Below are 21677 nucleotides of genomic sequence, written 5' to 3' on the forward strand. Positions count from 1 at the left end.
TTGTTCATGCAGGAAAAGAAGGCATTGAAAGAAGAGAAGCTAAAACAAGAGGAGAAGTACATGTGGGCTATTGTTGATGGCGTTAAAGAAAAGGTGTCACTCAAATTTGGTTACATATTATGTTTTATGGATTAAATGTCCCTTTGTTAACTGCTTTTAAAAGAAAACTTAAACTGCATTATTCATTATTACTTGATGCTAGTTGATCTAAAGTGTTAAGATTCATTTTGGATTTGAAAGCATATTTAAGCATATGTAGCTCATAATTAATTAATTTTGTTGGTTCGTTGGTGATTTTTTTGATCCATCATTGGTAGGACAATGATGATTTTGATCAGTATTTTGTGTTGTCTGGAGGATTTGGTTGTGATCAAATCCTAATTAGCCAATGAACATGTAGAGGAAATGAAGATATCTAGAAAGGGAGGCCTTGTTTGCAAATTGGACTTCAAAAATGCCTATGACTTGGTGGATTGGACCTTGTTAGAGGTGCTGCAATTGCATGGGTTTGGGAAGAGATAGTGCAATTAGGTCTTTGGTTGTATTTGGCCTTGTCATTTTTTTGTCCTTGTTAATGGAGTGGTAAAATATATTTATCAAATAAAAAATGGAGTGGTGAAAGATTTCTTCCCAACTTATAGAGGGTTTAGACAAGGTGATTCTTTGTCACCTTTCCTTTTTACTTTAGTGGTGGGTGTTTTTAGTAGACTTCTCTCTAGAGCTGATAGGGAAGACGAGTTTAGGGGTTGGAGAATGGACAGAAACAATGTTCCAATCAATCACCTCCAATTTGCAGGTGATATCATAGTTTTTTGTGGAAGAGTTAACAAGAGGGCAAGGAATTTAAATGAACTAATTAAGAAGTTTGAAAGGATTTCAAATCTGAAAATCGATTTAGACAAGAGTTGCATAGCAAGGATCAATATGGAGGAGAGTGCCTTAAATTTGGTAGCGGGTTGCTTAGAGTGTCCTGTCATCCCTTGGCCTTTCACCTATTTGGGTCTTCCCCTAGGTGCCGACCCTAAGGAAAGTAGATTTTAGAATCCAATTGTATAAAGATGTGAGAGGAGATTGGTTGCATGGAAAATGAATTATATCTTGTTGGGCAGTAGGATTACCCTAATAAGATCAATCTTGGCTAACTACCAATTTACTTTCTCTTTGTTTTTTGAATTCCACCAAGGGAAGCACAGAAATTAGAAAAGGTCATAAGGGAAAGGCTAGAAAAGATCACTTAATCAAATTGGAGATTGTGTGTAGAAGCAAGGAAGAAGGTGGGTTGGGTATTGAGAGTGTGAGCGAAAAGAATATAGCTTTCTTAGGGAAGTGGTTATGGAGATGTCCATTAGAAAGGGAAAGCTTGTGGCACGAGGTGGTGGATAGTATTCATGGAAAGTTGGAGGGTGGTTGGGATGCCGGTGTATCATTGGGCCACTCTGGCAACACCTTGGAAAGCAATCCATAGTATCCTTCCTCGTACTCTATTTTCTTGTACAAAAATGAGGTAGTCTCAAAATTTCTAATCCCTCCTAGATTTCCTTTGTGTCATAATTGGGACTTTAGTATTCAAAGGGGATTGAGGGATGAGGAATCCACATCTATGATACAGCGATAGAGCTTTTGCTTCTTCTTGATAGAGTTTGTTTAGAGCCTTTTAAACAGGGTAGAAGAGTTTGGTGCTCAAGTTCTAAAGGTATTTTTTCTTGTGCCTCTTTTTTTAATGCCTTTTTCAGTCCCCTAATCCATAATCTTTCTTTTTTTTTTTTTTATAAATAGCTAATCCTTAACCTTTTACCTTCAAGGAAGTTTAGTGTCAGCCTGTTCCCCTTCAAATTAGTGCTGTGTTTGAAAGTGTTCTATCTTATATGGGAAAATAAACACCCTGGATCATTTGCAAAAGAAGAGACCTCTTTTGTATATTTCCCTGAATGTTGTAAATCAGATGGTGAGTCTTGTTACTACTTACTAATATCCTGTTCCTTTGTTGCAGATATTTGGAATTGGTTTTTCTCTTTAATTGGGTGCAAGTGGAACTTGCCAACGGAGATTAAGATGTTGTTTGATTCATCTACTTTTGTATGACCGAAGAGAAGGGGAAGAATAATGTGGAGGTTCACTAGGGCAGCAGTTATTTGAACTTCATGGGAAGAAAGAAATGCTAGAACCGTCCAAGAGGAGAGAAGCAAGCAACAAGTTATGGATTATGTAATGACAAGGGTTATACATTGGATTTTAGCTTCTGATTTATATCAACAATTCTCCTTTGATGATATCTGGAGGACCAAGGAATTAGTATTCAGTGACTTCTAGTGCAATGCAGAAGGATAAAATATACTTGAATTGTGTACCTCCTATTGAAGGTTTTTCGAAATTAAATTTTGATGGGAGTAGCCAAGGTAACCCAGGGGTCATAAGAGATAAGGAAGGGAAGTAGTACTTTGCTTAGGACCAGTGGTTATTGGGACTCTTTAAGAGCTGAACTGTATGCGGTACTACAAGGTGTTAAGATTGCAAAAGAGATGAGCTTGGATAATTTGGTATTTGAAGGGGACTCTAAGGTGGTAGTGGGCTAGGTTAAAGATTCGGATTCAGTGATATGGTGTTATAGGGGCAAAATGAAGAAGTTCAAATTGGTTAACAAGAAATATGACTCTGGTTATACAATGGGTGGGGAGGGCGGCCAATGCATTGGCTGATTCTTTAGCTAAGCAGGGGGTACTTAGGGATCAGTTGTACTGGGCTCAATGTAATTTGTGTTGTTCTTTCTTTTAGGCCTTGTTCACGTCTTGGTAAATGACTTACTTGGGTAAATGCACCTACTTTTCCATAGGATAGCCAACTGACACTTCTAAACTGTGGCACTGGCCTTGTTCAAGTGTGGTTGTGTCATATGGAACAAAGCTTTTAGGATTTCTAAAGAAAGGAAGAGGGGGCAACTTGAAAATAGGATTGGAAGGCATTTTGAAAAGACAACCTCTTAATCTTTTCTACACTTTCTGAGATATTAATATGTATTCATACTTGCATCAAGAAAAGTATATGTTTATATATACATATTTGTTATGTATACATGCATTGGTTTTATTTATATTTTTGTTAAGTAATAATAAAGTTTTATTAGTCAAGAAGCAGAATCAAGAGAGATACACAATCAGCATATCCCAACCAGAGGCACAAGGTGCAGCCTCAAGCAGTGTTTTAAAAGCGCGAGGCGCAAGGCGAGGCACACACCTTTCTGAAGCAAGGCACAAAAATACAAAATAAAAAAATTCTAAAAAAATAAAAAATAAACATAATATTAATAAAAATATAAACTTAAATTTTAAAATTAATGTTTTAAAAACCTATTATCTAAAATTAAAATACATAAACATAACATGTAAAGTGTTTTCAAATGAAAAATTAAAAATATAATCAATCATATAAAACATTTTCAAGCATGTAAAACCCACAATCTCTTTTTTTCCTCAATTTCATTACTTCAAATAGCTAATGTGATGTAAAACATATCACATTCCTGATTCTACGAGCTGCCTTTGTGCCACGACCCTTGAGGCAAGCCCAAACAAGTCCATGTTAGGGTCTTAATTCTTAATTGTCACACAAAAAGTAATGATTATATAATTTTAGTTGCCTTTTAAGAAGATATTTTATTAAGATGAATGAATGAATGAACAACATTAGCAAATAGGGGGTTCTCGGAGCACACTTGGGCTGAGGCATAAGGCGCATCAGGTGCACGCCTAGGTGCACCAGGCGTGCGCCTTTTGAAAGTGCTGCGCCTAGGACCTGGGAGAGGCGCCTACCCTAAAATGCGCATCGCCTATGCACCTAGGCACACCTCAGGTGTGGCTTTTAAATCACTGGTCTAAAGAATATAAAACAGATTACAATTGAGCCCAATACAGATGACCCCTATTCCCCCCTTAGCTAGATAGTCTGCTATCTCATTTGTTGATCTCCTTTCCCATTGAATACTTACATCCATATGGCTAGCTAGCCATTTAAATCTCTTGATCCTGTACTGTATACCGTATCTGGATCCTTCAACCAACCTATTACTAGCTTTAAATCCTCCTTAATGGCTAATCTGTCAAAGTTCAAATCTCTTGCAATCTGTACCTCTTGTAATGCTTCTTGGAACTCAGCATTAATGTAGCCTCCTATCCCTGCTGGACCCAAGAATAAGGCAATAAAGTGTCCTTTGAAACAGATAAAAGAAAGGAAACATGATTTATACATGAAACCACTTACCTTACTGTTATTTTGTTTTACTTGCTGATCTTCTCTTCTTTTTTACTTTTCCATTGCTTTTGATCTTTTGTTTTGTAGGACAATTAAAGATCTTTTTGTTACTATTTGTAACTCTTATTGTTGTGGGGGCAGGGGTAATAGTTCCCTTTTTTACGTTGTTTTAGAACTCTTAAAATGTTGGTGTGGGTGAGAGTAATGGTTCGTAACATCGATATTGATGAACGTTTCTCCATGTAGGGTTGGAAAAAATTCAGAGATATTTCACTAATTCCTCTAAGATATTTTGAAAGTTTTAAAAATCAAGAAAGTTCTCTAGAAATATTAAATTAGTTAATAAACCTTCAAGAGATCATTAGAAGAAATATAATTGCACGTTTAAGGCTCAAAACATCATAACAAAAAATTGTATAAATCAAATGGGAAAAAATAATGAAGCGATTGTAATAGGTATGTTTCTCTTTTTCTCCCTTTTGGTCTTTAGCCATCTTTTGTTCATGTCAATTGCTTTCCATTTTAACTTCTGTTTTTATTGTTACTATATGTTTTGGTTAGATTGAGAATACTCTCTTTTGTAGTTCTATGCATTTTTCTTTTTCTTTTGAATTATTGTAACTTAGTAAGTCAATCACATCAAAGTAGTAAGCCAATTATCCAATCATTAATTCTCTGCTGTTTCTTTTAGGAAAATATTTTTAGAAAATTATGATGATTTTAATGAAATACTGAAAAGGTTTTAATAATATACTAAAATTTTAAACTTTAAATATAGAGTTTATCTATGATATCTCAAATATCACTGACATATTGGCAAAATATCGGGGATATTGGAAAAAAAGATTCTTGGAAGATTTCATATCGCCCCTAGCAAATGGGGATATATCAGGGATATTTCACTAAATACCGTCAATATCGTGAAGCATGGGTGACACCACACTGACTTTCAGTTCTCAATTCTTCTCTATTTTCCTTATATTTTCTTCATCTACGACCGACAACATGGTACCAGAATATTATTTGTCATAGGGCTGATTGAACACATTCTTATCCTTGTTTTCTTTCAAATGTGAGATCCCAAGAGAAAACTCTACATTGATGGATTGGTTGAACAGGAGAAACATTTTTATTTTATTCTTTCTTCGTCTTATGAACAAAAGATGAAATGTTTTGGTGGCTGATTCATTTGATGGTGGCATAAAGGGTGTTGAAGAATTTCCATGATGTTGGTTGATGTTTTTTCCAAGGTCAATTGTGATGTATAAGTGATATAGTTGCATTTTGCCTATGTGGAAGATGGAGAAAGTGATAAGAATTACTTGTCCTATTATAAAGGTAGCTTTTTGAAACCAAAAATATTTCTGGTCATATAAAATCTATTTGTTTAATCAGCTGGTACAGGCATTGTGTAGCCTGTGGAGGCTACAGGTCAGAATTCTCTTTCTTGGTTCACGAGAACCTATTTGTTGAAGTGACAGTAGTATGGCTGTCTGTGATTGCACCATTTTTGTTGGGTGAACTGGTTGTGTGGACTATTTGTGTCCCTTCCACCTAGTCTTTTGAAATTGTGGATATATTTTTGGTAGGAGTTGGTTTGGTGATCACTTGCCAATGAGCCATGGCTACAGATTGTTTGTTCTGTAGCTACAGTAGTTCGAACCAAAAGAAGAAGACAGTCGAACTTGGTAGGCTAAACCCTACCCTTTGACCATAATATGGATTAGGGGTTTAATTAAGTACAAAGATAAGCTGTCCCCACTTAAGTATGGGACAAGAAGTCTAATTAGAACTGCCACATAAGCACATAAAGTGACGGGAAAAGACTAATCTACCCCTCATTCGGCTAACTCTAACACTCCCCCTCAAGCTGGAGAATATATGTCATATAATCCCAGCTTGTTACATATATAGCTCACTCTCCTTGAGTTTAAACCTTTTGTAAACAAATCTGCCCACTAATCACCTAAGCCCACATGTTATGTGCTTATCTCTCCAGTAAGGACTTTCTGTGAATTAGTATGGTTGAGAAACCTCCTACAAGAAATTAGATTCACAATGGATAGACCTATGAGATTATACTATGATAATCAAGCTACAATTCGCATCTCATCTAATCTTGTTTTTCATGAGAGAACAAAGCACATAGATTGCCTCCAAGGAATGTGCAGTAACATGTAGTAGATCTTCTATCCGACATTGAGTCTGCCCAATCTGCATCTGTATACCCAATTACCTCAAGTTTTCCTCCTGGTTTGTACAATAACCCACGGCTTGGAGCTCCCTTTAGGTACTTTACAATTCTAAGAACTGCATCCCAGCGAGGTATCTGAGGGTTCTACATAAATTGGCTCACCACACTGACTGCAAAGGAGATGTCTGGTCTTGTGATAGTCAAATAGTTAAGCTTCCCCACTAACTGTCTGTATCTTCCAGGATCATCAAATATTTCCCTTGTATCACTGCTCATCCAGTAGATCAAAAACATATTTTCTTTGGCACAGATTTACACGTTGTTTTGATTTGGCAACTTCTATACCCAAGAAATACTTCAACTTCCCAAGGTCTTTTGTTTGAAAATGGTTTTGCAAAAAGACCTTTAGTTTATCAATCCCCAATTTGTCACTGCCAGTTATGACAATATCATCCACATAGATCACTAATAAAATATTTCCGGCTTCTGAATCATAGCTGAACACTGAGTGGTCAACCTGACATTGTTTCATTCCAAAATTCTTCACCACTTCACTAAACTTCCCAAACCAAGCACGAGGCGATTGTTTCAACCCATAAATTGCCTTTTTCAGTTTGCACACCTTACCATCCTCTCCTTGAGCAACAAACCCAGGTAGTTGCTCCATATATACCTCCTCCATAAGGTCACCATGAAGGAAGGCATTTTTAATGTCAAGTTGAAACAAGGGCCAATCATACATAACTGCCAGGGAAATTAAGACACGGACGAAGCCAATCTGTTGCTTATGTTGTTTGTTCATTCATTGCGATAAAGTATCTTCTTAAAAGGCAATGAAAGTTGTGAAGTCATTATTTTTTATGTGAGAAATAAGAATTTTAGACCCCAACATAGACTTGTTCGGGCTTGCCTCGAGAGGCATGCTACAAAGGCGATTCATAGAATCAAGAATGCAATATGTTTTACATCACGTTAACTACTTGAAGCAATGCAATTAAGGAAAAAAAGAGATTGTGGGTTTTACATGATTGAAAATGCTTTATATGTTTTCTTTTATTTTTAAATTTTCATTTGAATACACTTTACATGTTATGTTTATGTATTTTAATTTTAGATAATAGGTTTTTTAAATCATTTATTTTAAATTTTAAGTTTGTATTTTTATTAACATTATGTTTTAATATTTTTTAATTTTTTTGCATTTTTAAAAATTTTTGGGCATTTTTTTGGAATTTTCTGACTTTTTTTTTTAGCCTTTTTTTTTTGTAATTTTGCATCTTTCTTAAAAAGGCGCATGCCTTGCCTTGTGCCTCAGGCGCAAATTGGCCCTTGCGCTTGTTTTGCGCCTTGCGCTTTTAAAACACTACATTCGGCTAACTCTAACACAGATGATTCAGCTACTTCTAATATTTCTGGGATTCATTCCTTTGCTGGTGGTAATGTTGAAGACATGCATTTTTTACATGCTATTACCCATTTGGATTGTTTGAATTCCTTAAACGGTCCAAGGTTGTCAAATTTTTAGTTTGTGGAAGAGGAAACTTGGATACTTGACTGGTAAGAGAAAGGAGTGTCTAGAAGAAAGGCTTGCTTATGAAAAGTGGGTGCAAGAGGTATAATGTAAGACTGGTGGTCAAAGGATTTACCTAGATGTATGGAGCTAACTACATCAAGATTTTGATGCTAAGATGACCATAAAAAGATTTTGTATCTCTAATAGCAGATTTTTTATGGCCAATTTACCTATTAGATAGTGAAAATGCATTTTTGAATTAAGATCTGAATGAAGAGGTGCATATGATACAAGTACAACTACCAAGATTTCAGCTTCAAGGTAGTGAAGGAAACATTTACTGCTTGAAAAAATCACAGCATGGGTTAAAATAGTCTCTAAGTGGTAGTTTGACAGGTTTAACAAGTTAATTTAGTGGGCGGGGTATGGACAATACTGGTTTGATCACATATAGCCTTTAAAAAAAGTTTGATCCCACATTATTTATTAAGAGGGAAGGTCACATTGCAGCCTTGATGGCATATTTTGATGTGTCATTACATGGAACTAGGAACCTGACCCTTAGCTGTTGAAGGAATTCTTGGCTTTGTAGTTTGAAGTGAAAGATATGGGTCCATTAAAGTATTTTCTAGGGGTTGAAGTTGCCAGGTCACACGAAGGAATCTTTGTTTAATAAAGTGCATTCTAGATCTTCAGGATAAGTGGAAGTTGGGGTCCAAACCTACAGGCACAACTAGTTATTGAAAAAAAAAACTACAGGCACTACTATGGATCTCAATAAAAGACTCGGAGAAAATAACTGGGATTTGGGTCTTAGAAGGAGTGTAGGGATTCGGAATTGAATGATGTTTTGGATTTGATTCTTGTCCTTGATGGGGTCTTTTTTGGACCCTTCCATTTCTGATAGACTTATCTGGACCCCTTCCTCATATGGTGTTTTTCTTGTGCTTCCTTCTTCAAGGCCTTGATTCAACCAGATGATAGTTTGGGCTCTCCTTTTCCTGTAAAAGAGGTTTGGAGCAACTCCATCCCTTCAAGAATTGGGTGCTTTTGTTAGGTCTTTTTGGAAAGAATAAATATTTGTGATCTCCTTAAAAAAAAAAGACCCAACTGATGTTTATCCCCTCATTGGTGTCTTATGTGTAAGGCCTAATGGAGAAACTTACTTTCACTTTTAATCTCCGACCTAGTTGCTACTTCTATTTGGGAATGGTTCTTCTATTTGTTTGGGTGTAGGTGGATTCCCCTGTCTAGTGTGCAAAGTTTGTTTTCGTCTACCTTCTTTAGGTTGTCTGGAAAAGGGGAAAAGTGTTGTGGAAGTGTGTAAGGGCTGCGTTAAGCTGCTTTATTTAGGAGGAGAGGAACTCAAGAATCTTTTCAGATGAAGAAAGAAGCAAAGAGGCAATTATAGAGACTATTATGGTTAGAGTGTTCCATTGGATGAAGTCCTTGGAGATGTTTGTTGACTTTTCTTCTAATGATATTTTTTTTTTGAAAAATTGGAAGGAAGTGGCAAATCAGAGTGTCATAAGGTCATTGCTAGCCCCCTTTGGGTTCCTCTTAGTCAGAGTTTTCCAACCTGACTAGGAAACTATCAAGCAACCCTGAAACTTCCTTCCAGCCTTGACCCTTTCTCCTTCAGGGAAACATACCATCTGCTTCCTTCCTTCCCCAAAGCATTCCAGAAGTGCAATAAAAGATCTTTCAGCCTTTTTCCTGTATTCCATTTCTTACCTTCTCCCATTTGAACGAAAGCCCTTATGGTTTGGTTGCTTACCTTTGGAGCTTGTTGCTTCCAGGAAATCCTTCAGCCAATCTATCACTTAAAGACCTACTAGCCTTCTTAGCTTCCCTGATCTTCATGCTCAGTAGCCCTTTGATCTTCATCTCCTCAAGAAGGAAGTCTTTAGCTTCAACCTTTAGAACTTTCTTACATCTTGATGCTTCTATGAAACTTTCTTCCATCTTTAGCTTCAATAGAATAGTTTTTGACATGCAAATGGCTTAAGAAGTCTAATTGAAAATGAGGATATTACCTACTTTGTATTCTCCCCTTGGAATTGTTAGACAGTTTTTGTATGCCCTTAGCTTCAATCTGATTTGATGTACTTTTGTTATTTAGTGGAAATAAATAAGGTGCATGTTTGATTCATGTTGTTTGGTTTAATTCTGTGTAAAACCCTAAAACTGGACATTTATAGAGACTCGTGTTAGTTTTAAATGTTCACAGCCGTTGGATAAGTTTGGGGAGATTTATCCTGCCAAGGCTGATGCTAATGTGCCACCAAGTGTTGGGATGGCCTGTCTCAGCCATCAGGGTAAGACCCGAGGCACATGCAGTATGGGATTACTTGAATCCTTGAACCGGACCAGATTTCCAGTCTTGCCCTGGACCTTGGAGATAGATGGGCAAAACTGGAAAGTTACACCTAACCCCTAGACTCGATTATGACACTTCACTAGGTGTTGGATCAGGCTGCCTTTGATATGCCAATCAGTGAGATCCTTAGCGGGGATCAAAACCTGGGTATGTTGGGGCAGTTTGAGAATTCATCTGAGTGGATGATCATAGTGACAGAATCAGCCACTTTGTCGGACAAAGGGTAATGATCGGGAATGCACTCTCTCTAATGGAAACCAAACTACCGGCAGTTGATTTCAATCGTTGGAATTTTGTTTTGCAAAATTAATATATTTATATATATATATATATGTACGGTTTCGAATTGTTTGCAAATGGTTTTAATTCCCGGGATCCATGTGAGAGGAGAGTGCGGCACTGTTCCTTGCAGCCGAGGGAGAGGTCCTCTCTTGTCGGGCGGTGCTTGATCATTAAGGGCTGAGAGGTTAAGTGTAAGACCATTGAGGATAATACCTGATGGGCTAATCTTGCACCTGCCCACAGTCCCTGGGTTTTTATAAGATGGCTTGGCCCAGGGACCACTTAATGTAAGTGTTGGGCCCATAGGGTCCATATGATGGACTCAAGGGGTTCATTGAGTTTTTCAGTGAATTCGGCTGGGCCGAACCCATGTGGATGGTGTGTAGATCAATGCTTGGGTCCCACGCCATACAAAGAAGCCCAACTGGGCAGCAGATTGGAAAGTAATTAGACACTGAACACTTAATGGGCTAGAAGCCCATTTCGAGGTGGGCTGATATGATCACCCATCCTTGGGGCGAATCTGAGATTAATGTTAGTAAAAGGATTGGGCCTTTTGCCTTATCCACTCTTGGAGACCAAATTCAAATTAGATTTGAATCTGGTAACCTCCTGATAAGATCAGGAGTAAGCTAACTTTATCTGTAGATAGGATTAAGATTATCCCCTATCCAAATACTGATTTGGATTGGGATAACTCCTAATTAGGAGGATTCTTAATCAAGAAGAAAGGAGAAGAAACCCTAACCAAGAGAGAGAAATATCAGATTTCGAACCACCTTGAAGAGATATAGGATATCTCCTGCGAATTGAGATAGGATCTCATTCATACTCCAGAAAAGAAAAAGGCAGTTCAGCCTTTTCGCCTTTAGGGTTCTCCTCCTGCCGCCGCCATCTGTTTTTTGCAAGATTAGATCTTTGCAGAAAAAGAAAGTCTAGAAATCTGTTCTTGACATTAGTCTTGCAACAAAGACTAAAAGGATTCAGTGTTTAGTGTTTCCAGAGGATTCTTGTGAAGGATCCAGTGTGTAGGACGCACCCTGCTGGTTTTGTTCCATCCACAGCTGTGTCATCTTCAGCAGGAACGGATCTTGGAGCATTCTTTGGGCGTGAACACCAACTTTGGGAGATACTGCTTCTCTGGATCAGGTATATTCCTCCCATTTATCTTTTGGTACAGATCTGGTTTGATTATGGTTCAAGTAGGATCCTTGAATATTGTATTCTAAATTTAGGGAATATGATTCCCAGTTGGGAGAAGGTAGGAAATTTTTGAAATTCGCCCACCCATTTCGCAACCTTTATGGCGTCCATTAGATGGATCCTACCCTTCTTTCAGGAATAACTTTGCAATCCTTACAAATTATTCATCAAAAGAATAATGTCTTTTAATATTATTTTAAAACACCAATTATCAAAAAAATATTGTTTTAAAACACTGAAGTGTCGAGGGTGTAGAATCTGAGAAACCTAATTTCACTTTTTGAGAGTGCTTCCAATTTGAACATCAATTTTGATGACTGTGTGGTGGGGCTAAAGCTGGAATGGAGGGAGATGAAGTCTATTGCTGCCTGCTTAGAGTGCACCATTTTTGAGTGGCCCTTGACTTACTTAGGACTTCCCCTAGGTGCTAACCCTAAGGAGAGTTGTTTCTGGAGCCTAGCGATGGAAATGCTTGAAAAAAGATTGATGGCTTGGTGAAAGAACTAATCGTTGGGAGGGGTTACATTAATTAGGGCCACACTTGCCAATCTTCCTATTTACTTTCTATCCATCTTTAGGATACTTTCTAGGGTAGCTGAGAGGTTAGAAAGTTTGATAAGGGACTTCTTATGGGAGCCAGGGGAAGAGAAAAAGGATCACTTGATTAAATGGGAGGTAGTGGGTCGTTGTAAGGAAGAAAGGGGATTAGGGTTAGGGAACATAGTTAATAGGAATGAAGCTCTTTTAGGTAAATGGCCTTGGAAGTGGCCTTTGGAAAAGGGAAAGGCTGTGGCATGAAGTGGTGGCGAGTATCCATGGCTGTTCCGAAACTGGATGGGATGCTGGGGTATCTTGACGGGCTTGACTCACTACACCTTGGAAGGCTGTCTCTAGCATTCTTCCTAAATTCCCCCAGTCTCTAAGGCATGATGTTTGCTCAGGTAATTCTGTTCTTGTTCCCTCCATTCTATTTCCCTTTATAAGAAGGAGCCTGTTTCTAGGTTTCTTTCTTCCCCAATACTCCCTTTGCCTCTAACTTGGGATTTTGGCTTTTGTAGAGGTTTAAGGGTTGATGAATTTGCTTTTGTTTCAGAACTTTTACTTCTATTGGATTCTGCTTGCTTGGACCCCCTTAAACCTTGGGAGATGTATAAGAGCAGCTATGGTAATTCATGTGAAGATGTATTAGAGCAGCTATGGTATGAACTATTTGGGAGGAATGGAATGCTAGGATACTCCAAGAAAAAGAAAGAAGTCTCGAGGAAGTTAAGGAGTTCATCTTGACAAGGACCATCCTTTGGTTGAAAACTTCAGACTTGTTTGTGGATTACTCCTGTGGTGATATTTGGAGGAGTTGGGCAGCGGTGGCATCCATAGTCCCCAAGAAGACCAGAATACAAGCAAGGTGGACTCCTCCTCCAGAAGGGGTTATAAAGCTGAATTTTGATGGTAGTAGTCAAGGTAACCCAGGGCCCTTGGGTATAAGAGGGATTTTGAGGGATAAGGGAAGAAGCATTATCTCTTTATTCTCAGGGTTCAGTGGGAGTTAGAGACTCAACAAGGTTTGAAATACTAGCAGCTGTACAAGGCCTACAGATTGCCAACCTACTTGGAGTGGAGAATTTGTTATTTGAAAGAGATTCCAACGTGATAGTGGTTTGGCTGTTGAATCTGGACAGTGTTATCTGGGGCTACAGAGATCTTTTGAAAAAAAAAAGGTAAAATGACTCACAAGAAATATGTCAGTCAGTTTCCAGTGCGTTAGCAGATAAGCAAATGCCTTGGCAGACTCTCTGGCTAAACAAGGGGCTTCTCGGGTTTCTTTGTATTGGGCTAACTTATAGTTTTGTTTACTGATAAGAGTTGGGTTTGTACTCATCCCAATGGGGAGGTAGCATCTCGTGCCTCCTACAAGGCTGATTGTACTCTCCTTTTTTCCTTTTAATAAAATTGATTACTCATTCATCAAAAGAAATATTGTTTTAAAACACTGTTAATAAAACATTGGTGTGGATTCTGCCACACACTTTTGGCTATAAATTCTGTTCTCTCTTCTTTCTTCTTCTCTTCATCTATGACAAATAATAATTACATATGGCCTAATATCCTGTACTGCACCTACTTTTAGCATTCACACATATAAATCCCCAATATTCAAGTTGGACTATGGGGATTTACTTTTACATTTTTTTTTCTTTTGTTAAGCCTCAACATTCTCATTAAAAACTTGGCCTTCAATGTTAGTGTGTGTTTCATTTCTCTGTTGCTTGCATGATTCTGAAAATATTCCATTTTCATGAACTGTATCTAGATGATACAAGGAAGTTGTATCTTGTATATTTGTGATTAAAAAAGTAATTATGACATCATATCCCTCTTTTCTTGCCTATTCTATGCTTCTCTCAGACAAGCTTTTTAATAGGAGGCAAGAAAATGGATTTCTTTAGTTGTGTCCCTATCTTTTTTGATTGATTAAAACATAAAGCAAATCTTATATATAAAAGGAGGATGATAAGGCATCCCACCTAGAGAACTGCTATACATAGATATGTTATTCACTAAGAACAAAAAAACCTACTATACTTGACTTAGTGGCACATTTATTCTTCCAACTTAGAACTAAAGTTGGATTAGTTCTTGTCCTTGAAGGCTTGAAATCTTTAAGATTTGGTAAATTGTCATGTTAAAAGAAAAAATGGACAAACTTAAAGGATGCCCAACAAACTCCTCAGTCCTGTATCTCATATCCGTCAGTCCACCTTCTGATTGATATGATCCACCACCATCACTTACTCCATCTTTCTAAACAGCCTGCTAGTTTTTAACAAACTCTTGATCATCTCTATACCATCCACTTCAATTTAGTCTTCTTGACTCCCTATCTGGAATATTGAAGTATGAATCTCCTTCTTTTTCTCACTTTATTGTCTGGACATCAAGGGTTGGCCTCGAATGATTTTGTGGTGGCATTATAAATGTTTATAATGCAAACCTAAAAAGCATTCAGTTAGAACCAGTAGCCACTTTAATCCTTTCCTGCTAGTATGAACACTGTCCAGTATCTTCCAATCCCTTTGGTCTCTGACACCCTAGTAAATTTCCTTTTGTCAATATTGTTTTCTTTCAAGCACCAGGTTTTGCTTGTTTTCCTATTTGGATTGCAGTAGACTATTGTGCCAACCACCAGGGCCTTAGAAGCCCTATCGTAGAAATATGAAATATCTCCACTGTGGAATCAAGCCTAGTTCAATGTAGATGAATTTGGAGAACCCTTCGAAGAACTTTACTTTTTTGTTTAACTTCATCATGCTATGAATCTAATATCTGGCAAAATGAGACTTATTCTCTTAATGTCCAGACATGCATGTAATGTCTTTGTATTTCATTGGTATTTATGCACTTGCTAAATTATGTTTCTTTTTTAATTTTCTTAATGTCCCTTGTTTGATGATGCATGCTGACTTCCCTCATTCATTATCTTAATCTCAGGTTGGAAATTTCAGAGTTGAACCGCCTGGGCTATTTCGTGGCAGGGGAGAGCACCCAAAGGTGTCTTGTTTTGTCATCATTTTTTTTATGTATTTTATGTCATCATGTTGTCTGTAATACTTACTGTAAATTCTAGATAATCTAGAATGCTATCTTCCATGGATTGGTTGGATATTTGATGGTTAGAGCCTGGGTTCCTGAAGTATTTGTACTACTTATCGGCTTCTTTGTTGTGAACCTCTATTGACTTCAATGGTTTTCAGATGGGAAAGCTGAAAAAACGCATACATCCAAGTGATATCACTATAAATATCGGAAAGGGTGCTCCAATTCCTGAATGTCCAATTCCTGGTGAAAGGTTCTCTAATGTCAATTTTCATGACAATGTTTCTTTTTTATGTGAATAGAAATAGAGTTGCCATGTTGAAACTTTTCTAGGACTTTGCAGATGGAAAGAAGTAAGGCATGATAACACTGTTACGTGGTTAGCATTTTGGAATGATCCAATCAATCCAAAAGAATTCAAATATGTCTTCTTGGCAGCTAGCAGTTCCTTGAAGGGGCAAAGTGACAAGGAGAAGTATGAGAAAGCAAGATTACTGAAGGTGAAGTCTCATGCACATTTGTTTACTATTTCTTGATGAATGTTCCATTATCATAACAAACAAGTCCATTGTATTTACCTTGGGCAACTGGTAGCTGTAACCTATGATTTGGATTCAGGATTACATTAAAGACATCAGAGCAAATTACACCAGAGATTTTGTGAGCAAAGACATCACCAAGCGGCAAATAGCTGTTGCCACTTATCTTATTGATAAGCTTGCTCTAAGGGCAGGCAATGAGAAGGTAAGTAGTGAAGGTGCTTTTGTTAGCTTTAGTATTTTTATACTTCTATTTGTAGGGACTCAATTCATTGCTCCTTTTTCCAATGATTGGATTCATATGTCATTTGCTTTGCTTCAATTTTAGCATTTTATGTTATACATTGGGTAAAAACAAAAGAGGATTGTTCCTTGTTCTATATGGATAACATGCTTTGCGGGTGGAATGTGATGGCAGCTACTTCTAGAAGGCATAGTCTGTTTGGGCTCCACTGTCGCATATCAAACTGAAATTTGATTGGTGCAATTTGGGTGATATAGAATTGTCAAGGGTTGGAAGATTCAATTAGAGATCATGGGGGTAAAATTTCTATAGGTGTACTAAGATCTGGTGGGAACAGGAAACTCAACCAGAGCAGAAACTTTAGCTTTATTACTAAGGACTGAGATTTGCTAGATTTGTTGTCTCTTGGGACTTGCTTGTTGAATGTTGAGTGAAGGTTTGAATGCAATCACTAGTTAGTTGAAAGAAATGGCTATCATACCTTGACAGTTAAAACACTCAATAGAGAAGCTATATACTTCGCATCCATCACTGCTGTGGCCTCCTCCTAGATTATGTGGTGCACAAACTCGTTAACTAACTCCCTAGTAAAGGAGGGAGTCTGTAGAGAAAATCTAATGTAGTTATCATACCCATTACACTTAAGTTGACGTTTCTGCATGATGGTTGTATTTGACTGGGGGAGTAGTAGGGTGATCATTGGCTGGGGAGGGCCAGGTTCAGGCTGGGTTTAGCACCTATTATAAGGGAAATATCCTAGGCTCAGGCTTGGCCTGGCATGGCCCCTGGACCTAAATTATAAGCCTGGGCCAAGATCTGTGTGGCATCTGTCTGGGAAGGGTGGGCATTGGGCCTATGGGATGATTCCAACTCAAAAGTCTGACACTCTATTGGTAGCTTCAGAGTTATGGACTGATTCCAGCCCAGTTAATTATTATGACTCTAATTGTTCATAGTATCCGTGATGAAGACGAACTTGAATGGCCCAGTTGGTTGATTTTACAGATGATGTATTATTATTAGGTTGAGGATGAAAGTCTGAAACTGATTCAGCTGTTGTGATTTTTTATTATTTACCTCATAGAGTATGAATCTACTCTTTGTCAAGTTGGTCCTAAGGCATCCCTTGCAATGAGGTGGCACAGGGTTCAAACTTGTGGACTATGGTTAAGCTCTCCACATTGTGTCATTGGGTCCAGTTTGCACCCTATTGCTAAGTTTGCCTTAGTTGGGCAAATGTCAATAAGTTCCAACTTAAAAATTTGACTCCTCTATAGGTATCCTCAGAGTTATAAACTGATTAACCCATTTAATTATCATAACCTTAATCTTCATAGAATTCGTTGCAAAGATATATACTACTATTAAAAGTGTGAATGATAGTGTGGAACTTTAAATGGTTGACTAAAATACTCCAATTTTTGAATTTAGTCCCTCTCTAATTGTAAGGACAGAAATTTAATTTGAAAAACCACTTTTCTCCTCATTCAAATCACTCTCATGAGTCTTATATTTAAGGTATTAATTCCCATTAACATTTATTTAATCCTTTCTTCACTAGAATGCCCCTATTTATGAATTTGGTTCCTCTTTTATTGTGAGGACACAAAATGTAATTTGAACTACTACATTTCTCCTCATTCAATTCCCTCTTGTTAAGTCTTATATTTAGGGAATTAACTCCCATTATTTCATTGAATCCTATATTAATTAACCATATTAAAGAAAAGAGTCATTTACTAAAACACCCCTATCGTTTTATGGATTTACTAAAACTTATTCTATAGTTTGCATTTTACTAAAACACCCCTATAGTTTGCAACAATTTACTTAATCAACCTTCCATTAGATGACAGTTTTGACACTAATGTCCATGTGAATAAATTTAATCAAAAGAAAATAAAATTGAAAATACCATTTTTGCCCCTAATAAGACACAGGAAACCACTCTATTTGGCTCTATTTGGTCAATTTTGTTTTCTGTATGAAGAAGTGTTAGGGGTACTTTTGGAATAAACAATCATGGTTCCATGCCCTTGAACAATTTCCACTCAGTTTAGGTGATCATGTTACTATTTTCAGATAGTAAAACAAACACTTCTTAGTGAAAGGTGGATTAGGTAAATAGGTTGCAAACTACAGGGAAAGTTTTAGTAGAATGAAAACTATAGTGTAGGTTTAATTAAATTTGTGAAACTATAGGGGGTGCTCTAGTAAATGACCCTAAAGAAAAATAAGTGTGACAAAGAATAATTGTTTTTATTGATGATAGTGATAAAATACAAATTTAAAACCAACCCAAAAAATGGAGTTATTCTCCTGCTCAGTGGTGAGTCAACAATTCAACTTATTATTAAATAACAATAATAATGATGATAATTAAAAAAGATAAAAACATACAAAAGTATAAAAAATACAAAAAAACATTGTAGAAAACATTTGGGCCATCTCTAATATTGTATATTCATCATATTAAACAAAAATAAGTGTGACAAATAAGAATAATTTTTAAAGACAGAAATGTAAAAAAAAAGTGTAGAAAATTTTGGAGACATTATTTACTACCATCATCATAAAAAATTGCCACGTGAAAGCACGTGCAGTCATGCACACTTACTAGTAAACTTAAATAGCCCAACTAGGTGTTTTAACTGAATATATGTTATTATTAGGTTGAGGATGAAACTAATTCATTTGTTTTGTTTGTTTACTATCTACCTCATAGACTACCAATCTGCTTGTAGTCAAATTGTTTGCAAGTCATCCCTTGCAATGAGGAGGCATGGGTTCAAACTTATGGTTATATGGTTAAGCGCTATACATTGTACGTAGAGTCCAATGTGCACTCTATCGGTAAGTTCGCCTTAATATGGCAAAGGTCCATAATTTCCATCCCAAAAGTCTGGCACCTCTAGTGGTAGTTTCACAGTAATGTGGTGATTCCAGTCGAACTAATTATTAGAACTTCCAATGTTCACATTATCCGTCACAAAGATAAAATTATGCAGCACTATACATTGTACAATGAGTCCAGTATGCACTCTATCGGTAAGTTCACCTTAATGTGGAAAAGGTCCATAATTTCCATCCCAAAAGTCTGGCACCTCTAGTAGTAGTTACACAGTTATGTGCTGATTCCAATCGAATAAACTATTAGAACTTTCAATGCTCATATTATCTGTCACAAAGATAAAATTGTGCAGCCCAGCTGGGTGATTTAACTGAAGATCTGTTATTGTTAGATCAAGGATAAAACTTATTCTTATTTTCCATTTTTTTATTAGTTACCTCATAGAATATTAATCTACTTGTTGTCAAGTTGGTCAATGGGCACCCCTTGCAATGAGTAGGCACAGGTTGAAACTTGTGGATATATGGTTAAGCTCTCTACATTGTGTGACTTGTTCTGGTGTGCACCCTATCGGTTACATGACTACATTGCCTTATTCAAGCAAAGGTCCATATTTCCAATTTAAAAGTTTGACACTTATTTCAGTAGCCTTATGGGCTAAACCTAGCTGACCTAATTATTATAAGCCTCATTGTTCATAGTATTTGTGTCTATGATAAACTTAAATAGCCTAATTGGTTGATTTAAATTAATAGTTGGTATGCTAATCTCATGTCGAGGATGAAACATATTCATCTATTGTGATTTTTTAATATTTAGCTAACAATGTATCAATCTACTTGTACTCAAGTTGATTGTAAGGCACCACTTACAATGAGGAGGCACAAATTGAAAATTATGGATATATGGTTAAACTCTCTATATTGTGCCAGTGGATTTGGTGTGCATCCTATAGGCAACTTTACCTTAATCAGGCAAAGGTCCATATTTTCCAATTCTAAAGTCTGACATTTCTATTGGTATCTTCCATAGTTATGCATAGTTGTCAAGGTGACACCTAGGTGGTTGCCTAGGCAATAAGGTGCTCATGGAGGGTTGTTTCACATTGCCAAGATATTTTTTCTTTACATGGTGCTCTTGGATACTTTTATATTTTTAACTTTTCGAGAAAAATCATCCACAAAGGTAACAAAATATCGAAATCCAGTCTTAGACATAATAGGACAAGGTCCCCAAACATCTGAATGTACTAACTCAAAAGCATGACTAGCCCTTTTATTGACTCGAGAAACAGACGATAGACGATGATGTTTTGCAAACTGACAAGACTCACAATCTAAAGAAGATATCATGAAACTGAGGAGATAACTTCTTTAACAAAGGTAAAGATGGATGCCTCAATCGACAATGAGCTTCAAAAGGAGATAAAGTACTGGAACAGGCAATGGTCAGAGGTTCCTGGGTATCCAAAATGTACAGACCTCCTGATTCTCGTCCTTTACCAATAATCCTCTTCGTCATAAGATCCTGAAACAGACAATGATCAGGAAAGAATGAGATACAATAGTTAAGAGTACGAGTGAGTTTGCTAACAGATACCAAATTAAAAGAAAATTTTGTTTAACTCAATACAGATGACAAAGAAAGTGTTGGTGTGGGATTGATAGTGCCAGAACCAAGGACAGAAGAAATAGAACCATCTGCTAAGGTGACTAAAGAAGGAAAAGTGTGTGATTGGAAAGTGGAAAAGAGACTAGGATTACCTGTCATATGATCTGTTGCACCAGAATCAATGACCCACTGAGAGGAAGAAGAAAGAAGACATGTATTGGTTTTACTTGACTCAGCAAGGGCAGTGATGGACTGAGAGGAGTTCTTTAATGCCTCTTGATACTGGGTAAATTTCGCATACTCATCTGCAGAAATTGTAATGGTCTGATTTGACAATGGATGAGGAGAATCACTCGTAGTTACAACATGAGCTGACTGAGACCCAGAAGACTTATGGTTTTTCTTTAGCAATTTCTGGCAAGTCCTTTTAGTGTGTCCTAGTTCATGACAATAGTAGCAAACTACTCCCCCTGTGGCCTGAGTTCCAGCATTCCAACCACTATTACTGCCACCTCTACTACTATTCTGAGAACGAGACCGGCCAGTTGATCCACTATTCTGACTGACAAGTGCACTAGGTTGTTGTATAGGTGAGGTATGGAAACCAGTATCTGTACGAAGGGCCCTAGTAAAGACCTCTTTTAAAGAGGTAATCTCAGGATTAGACAAAATCTGTGACTTAGCACCATCAAATTGAGGATTAAGGCCAGCCGGAAAACTCATAATAGTCATCTGTTCACGTTGAGTCTGCTGAACTTTGATATCAGTACTGAAAGGTAACAAGGCGTTCAATTCTTCGTAAGTGCGCTTGAAATTCATGAAATAGGTCTGAAGAGACTGATCCTGTTGTTCAGCCCGATAAAATGTCTTGCAAACATCAAAAATACGGGAAATATTTTCTTTACCAGAGAACAGAAAAGCCAAATATTCCATTAGTTCTTTTACAAACTCACAGTGAGAGACATGACCGATGTACTCATTCTCAATAGAATTGCGGATTTGCAAAAACAATTGAGCGTCA

General features: G+C 37.2%; 1 protein-coding gene across 1 annotated transcript in view; it reads left to right on the top strand.

Annotated features, from left to right (window-relative positions):
* LOC148849274 (DNA topoisomerase 1 alpha-like) overlaps positions 1 to 21677 on the top strand; it is a 91955-nt gene that overhangs the window by 36996 nt on the left and 33282 nt on the right. Inside the window, exons 5-9 of the mRNA XM_088948288.1 lie at positions 13 to 93; positions 15307 to 15366; positions 15570 to 15664; positions 15755 to 15911; positions 16030 to 16155. Of these exons, the coding sequence (XP_088804414.1) occupies positions 13 to 93; positions 15307 to 15366; positions 15570 to 15664; positions 15755 to 15911; positions 16030 to 16155 (519 nt within the window). The remainder of the gene's footprint in view (positions 1 to 12; positions 94 to 15306; positions 15367 to 15569; positions 15665 to 15754; positions 15912 to 16029; positions 16156 to 21677) is intronic.

The sequence above is a fragment of the Nelumbo lutea genome, chromosome 6 (assembly GCF_056320005.1).
Source record: "Nelumbo lutea isolate HS-2025 chromosome 6, American lotus-T2T, whole genome shotgun sequence".
Classification (NCBI taxonomy): Eukaryota; Viridiplantae; Streptophyta; class Magnoliopsida; order Proteales; family Nelumbonaceae; genus Nelumbo; species Nelumbo lutea.